The 4834-nt window shown below is 44.9% G+C and overlaps 1 protein-coding gene and 1 pseudogene across 1 annotated transcript; both read right to left on the reverse strand.

Annotated features, from left to right (window-relative positions):
- Window positions 1-2154: 2154 nt before the first annotated feature.
- LOC101655927 lies at window positions 2155-2661 on the reverse strand (annotated as a pseudogene).
- A 673-nt stretch (window positions 2662-3334) lies between these two features.
- Window positions 3335-3851, reverse strand: LOC101649663 (40S ribosomal protein S18-like). Its single transcript, XM_045295438.1, has one exon. It carries the CDS (start codon window positions 3831-3833, stop codon window positions 3375-3377), a length of 459 nt encoding a protein of 152 aa, XP_045151373.1. The 5' UTR covers window positions 3834-3851; the 3' UTR covers window positions 3335-3374.
- Between the last annotated feature and the right edge of the window lie 983 nt (window positions 3852-4834).

Below are 4834 nucleotides of genomic sequence, written 5' to 3' on the forward strand. Positions count from 1 at the left end.
TCTGACTGTGTCTCCTGCTGGATGTAACTTTCTCATTCGGATTCTGGGACCTTCATCTCCTCCTCCCTGGAAGCAGGATACTTTCTCTCTCTGCGTTGGTCTTCCTGCTGACAAGCCACATGGAGCCATGCTAATGTCAGGTAGAGCTCTGGAGATGTGTCTATTGCCATTGGATCCACAGGGCATTCCACCCACCAGCCAGTGATCTTCCTGCATTCAACATCATTGCATGTGCTATGTGAGTCTGAAAAGGAATTCTTGGGCTAATATTGGACTTATGGGCTAATATCAGACTTATGGACCTGATCTGGACTGGGCTGGGGTGTTTTATTGATGCATAATTACTTCTTGATATAAAATTCTCTCTTATACATATGTGAGGGTCAATGAATTTGTTTCTCTAGTGAACCCGGACTAACACAGTGCTTTTTAACAATTAATTGTGATTGCCATCATACTGAGTAGAAAATCAGCCACCTCAGAAACAGGAGTGAGGGATCTCACTACCAGCAAAAGCCATGCTCAAAGAGTGAAGCATGTCCTTTGGGCCCCAAGATTCTTGTGCATTCAATTCCCTTGTTCCAGGAGAAGCAACACCAGAACCAGTAGCCAGAACTATGCCGTGAGACAGTACTACAGTTCCTAGCCCACAGAGCAAGTAAAACTTTGGAACAGGAGGCTGGCTTTGGGGTCCCTGGAGTACAGGAGCCTGAGGTACAGGGTTTTCTGGCCCATACAGCTGGAGTTGGGTGCCTTCTGGCTGAAGCTTGTATCAGAGTGGTAGGCCCTTTGGGCATTGGTTAGCATCCCTAAAAGAGCTTTGTAGCATGACACAAGTAGGGCAGAGTCTAGGCCATGAGGCTGAGAGCCAGAAAGAAGCCTGACTGAGGACACACCAGAAAAGAGATTGTCTTGGCTGACCAGTTGTATCCCGAGAATTTTTCACGCCAATTGTAACCACTTAACTTCCTCAGGAAACCCCATAATCATGAGTATTGTCTGTGAGTTGGCTGTGGCCATGGCAATGAATTACTGAGCCCAGCCACAGAAGTAGAGTGCCATGGGAGAGATAGCTGGTGTCAGAATAGAGTAAAAAGGATTTGAGGGTAGATTCTGCCTTGTGCCGATCAGATGTGGGTGCCAGAGGAGGTCAGACACCATCCCATATAATTTTCTTCTACTACAGGGAAACTACATTGTGAGAAAATGTTGCACAACTTTTTTTGGTTTTTTTCTCCATTGTGACAATGCACCTGCTGATTCTTCGAAGTTAGTAAGCAAGGACTGTTTTAGGAAATTTTCATTGAAATTCTTATCACTCCACTCTATAGTCCTGATATGCTGATTCAGACTTCTTGTTCTGTAAACTTAACAAAATTTTAAAAGGAACATCATTTGATTCTCTTTAAGGATCCCAAAATTGTGGGCTTAAGAGTATAAATCAAAGAGTGTAGATTTCTCCTTGGAAGGATGTGATGGTTAGGGATTAGGTCAAGTGGACACTCCTGGGTCAAGGCAGAGTTACTCCTACCCATTGGATCTTATCCCCAGGACACCTCCTGGATGTCATAGTCTTTTTGTATAAAAGGCAGTGACCCAGATGAACCAAATCCTCTTTGGCCTTTCACCTTCTTCCAGAGCTGGATCTTGCATCTGGTTCCTTGGCCTCCTGGTGCATCGCCTGCCAATCTCCGGAGTAGGTGGCCGAACACCAACAATGGATTCCTTTGGCTGACTTTGGACCTCTGCCTCCACTAGCTTGTGCTCTCCACTGTCTCCTGTTCCTTATCCTGCCTCCTGTCTGTCAGCTTCTACACATCAGGGGAAGCCTAACTTTACCTGGGCTGGACTTACCTATGTAAGCCTTTTGTGTTGTTGTTCTTTGTAAGCCATTTCTTTATTTAAACAGCCTTGTTTTATTATGTACACGATTCAAACAAGCAACCCCCCTGCTCTGGCTTTTCCCTGAACCCCCGGAGAATATAAACAAAAGCCTCTGGAAATGGGTCCTTGGCATCCTCCCAGGAGGGGGAAGTACATGTGGACCCCATGAGATTTGGGCAGCCTGCCCTGTAAGCAACACACCCTTTCTTGCCCTAACCCTCCGCTTGAGCTGCTCTGGCCCAGGGGGAGCCTCCGCCAGGTATAAATCAGTCACTCTGCTTCCACCTTCTTCTTCTGCAAAGAGTCCCGAAAAGACTACCACTCAGCGGGGTAGAAATGTTTGTAGGCACTGATTTTATTCCGAATCTGTTTCGGGGTATCTTGACAGTAACTCTTCTCATCTCGGGCCAGGGCTGTGTAGTCCTCTCCGTTTCTCTCCACCATGTAGTCGATGAGGTCCTATCTAGCTTTGCGGGGAGGCTGGCTTCCGCCTCCAGCTCATTCAACGCATAGGGCTTCCGCACGAGCTCGCTCTTCCACTCGCCATCCACCTCCACCATGCACCTCTTTTTAGGAGGGTACGATCTTGTGGGGGTCCGTGGCCAGCCCCATCTCAGCCAGGCTCTGCTGCACCAATTTGGTGTGGTCCCAGGCGTGTCAGCCGTGAGAGCACGCCATGTGCTGCGCAGCCTTCAAAGGAGCATTCCCATTTATCCACTTTCAGTGGATATTGTAACCCAACTTCTGCCTCCGGGTCTTACCCTTGGCCGTGGGCATCCCTGTGATCACAAAACCAACAGTGTAGACTCAGGGTCTCTCACGAACAGCACCTTGTGGAATAGATTCCTTCCGGCAGGTCTCTGTAAGCCATTTCTACTTCTAAATCTGTTTCCAGATACAAAACACATACAAACGTCACTGGCTTTGCTTCTCGAATCCAGCCTAACACACAGGAGTAGAGAAATGGAGCCATCGCCTTCAAACGTGCATGGACTAGATGGAAGGTACGTTGAGACACAATAGCTTCATAGTTTGATATTTTTGTGTGATAAAGGATTCTGTGACTTTTGTAGCATAGAAAGAGCCTAGAATTCTTTACTCACCCCCAGTTACTGGTGTCTGTTTCTAGGGTCTCTATTTTATTCCATTACTGTCTATTCCAGATCCTATGCAATTTGTGCCTATCTTATGTCACTCAATGTTCAAAACTCAGATGTTCCTTTATCATAATAGCACTTTCAGATAGGTCCTCTTATTATGCCTACTTAAGAGATTTAGGAACTGAGGCAGAGTGAATTTAAGTATTTTGCTCAAAGTTACAAATTAGTAAGTCTCTGGTCCAGGATCCAATCCCTAGAAACATAGTTTCAAAGACTATACACTCTTAACCTCTATACTACATAATCTACTTTAATGTTTTATAACATCTTTGTGTGTGTGTGTGTGTGTGTGTGTATAAACTATTTATTAATAGACAAGGTTGATAGCCTTTATTTCTTCTTGGACACACCAACAGTTCGGCCACGGCGGCCAGTGGTCTTGGTGTGCTGGCCTCGAACTCGAAGGCCCCAGAAGTGGCGCAGCCCCCTGTGGGCGCGGATCTTTTTCAGCCGCTCCAGGTCTTCCCGGAGCTTGTTGTCCAGCCCGTTGGCCAGGACCTGGCTGTATTTGCCATCCTTCACGTCTTTCTGTCTATTCAAGTACCAGTCTGGAATCTTGTACTGCCGTGGATTCTGCATGATGGCGATCACGCGCTCAACCTCATCTTCGGTGAGCTCCCCTGCTCTCTTGGTGAGGTCGATGTCTGCTTTCCTCAACACCACATGAGCATATCTTCGCCCCACACCCTTAATGGCAGTGATGGCAAAGGCTATTTTCCGCCGCCCATCAATGTTAGTGTTGAGGACTCGCAAGATGTGCTGGAACTTCTCGGGGATTACTAGAGACATGGCGGCGGCAGGAGCAGCGGCGTGTAGGCCTCCGGTGGAAAAGCGTTTTATAACATCTTATATGCGAAATTTCTTTGGTGCTATGCTAGCCTAAAAAAATTCTTCCTTTTCTCTTTTAAAAATAATCTTCCTTGTTATTCATTTATTATTCCAGATATACATTAGAACTTTCAGGCTAATGTGTAGAATCAGGACAAGAGTAAGGCTCTCAGGCCCAAATTCAAGGAGAAACTTACTCTCAGAGATTTCATGAGCAATTAGTTTATACTTGATCCTTTAGCACCTCTGTATCTACACACTAACTCTCTACTTGCTTTAGGTGTCAAATGTATCCCAGGTGACTTGGTTATCTATGCTTCATATACCTCAGGGGGAAAATGAAAGAATAAAGTTCCTACCAAACTGAATATTTCAAATAATCTAACAGATGTGCATTACATAGCACAAGTTCTTGGTCAGATGTTACCTATTGGAAAGAATGTTAACTGTTCTTTTTGGTACACAAGTTTGTGTATTATTTCCTTCCTTTTTCGATGCATCCTGAATCTTTCAATATTTTGCCCAAATTCAATGTTACAGTTTGAGGCTTGACTTTTTCTTTAGGGCATTCAATGTAAGACATGCTGAGCATGTTTGGTTTTTAACTCTAGGTCTTGGCACATTTCATTTGTCCTTTGAAATGTTCTGCACAGTTCTTTGACTTCATCCTTTCTTCCATTTGCTTTAGCTGCTCTATGATTAAAAGCAAGTTTCAGAGTCTCTTCTGACATCCACTTTGGCCTTTTCTTTCTTACCTTTTTAATGACCTTTTGCTTTCTTCATGTATGATGTTCTTGATGTCCTCTCATAGCTCATCAGGGCTTCTGTCATTAGTGGTCAATGCAACAAATCTGTTCTTGAGATGTTCTAGACATTCAGGTGGGATAGACTCAAGGGCATATTTTGGGGCTCATGGACTTGTTTTAATTTCCCTTAGCTTTGGCTTTTTGAATCTTGCATCT

This window comes from Echinops telfairi, unplaced genomic scaffold (genome assembly GCF_000313985.2).
Source record: "Echinops telfairi isolate 266 unplaced genomic scaffold, ASM31398v2 ScPeMD7_5592;HRSCAF=6446, whole genome shotgun sequence".
NCBI classification, from domain to species: Eukaryota; Metazoa; Chordata; class Mammalia; order Afrosoricida; family Tenrecidae; genus Echinops; species Echinops telfairi.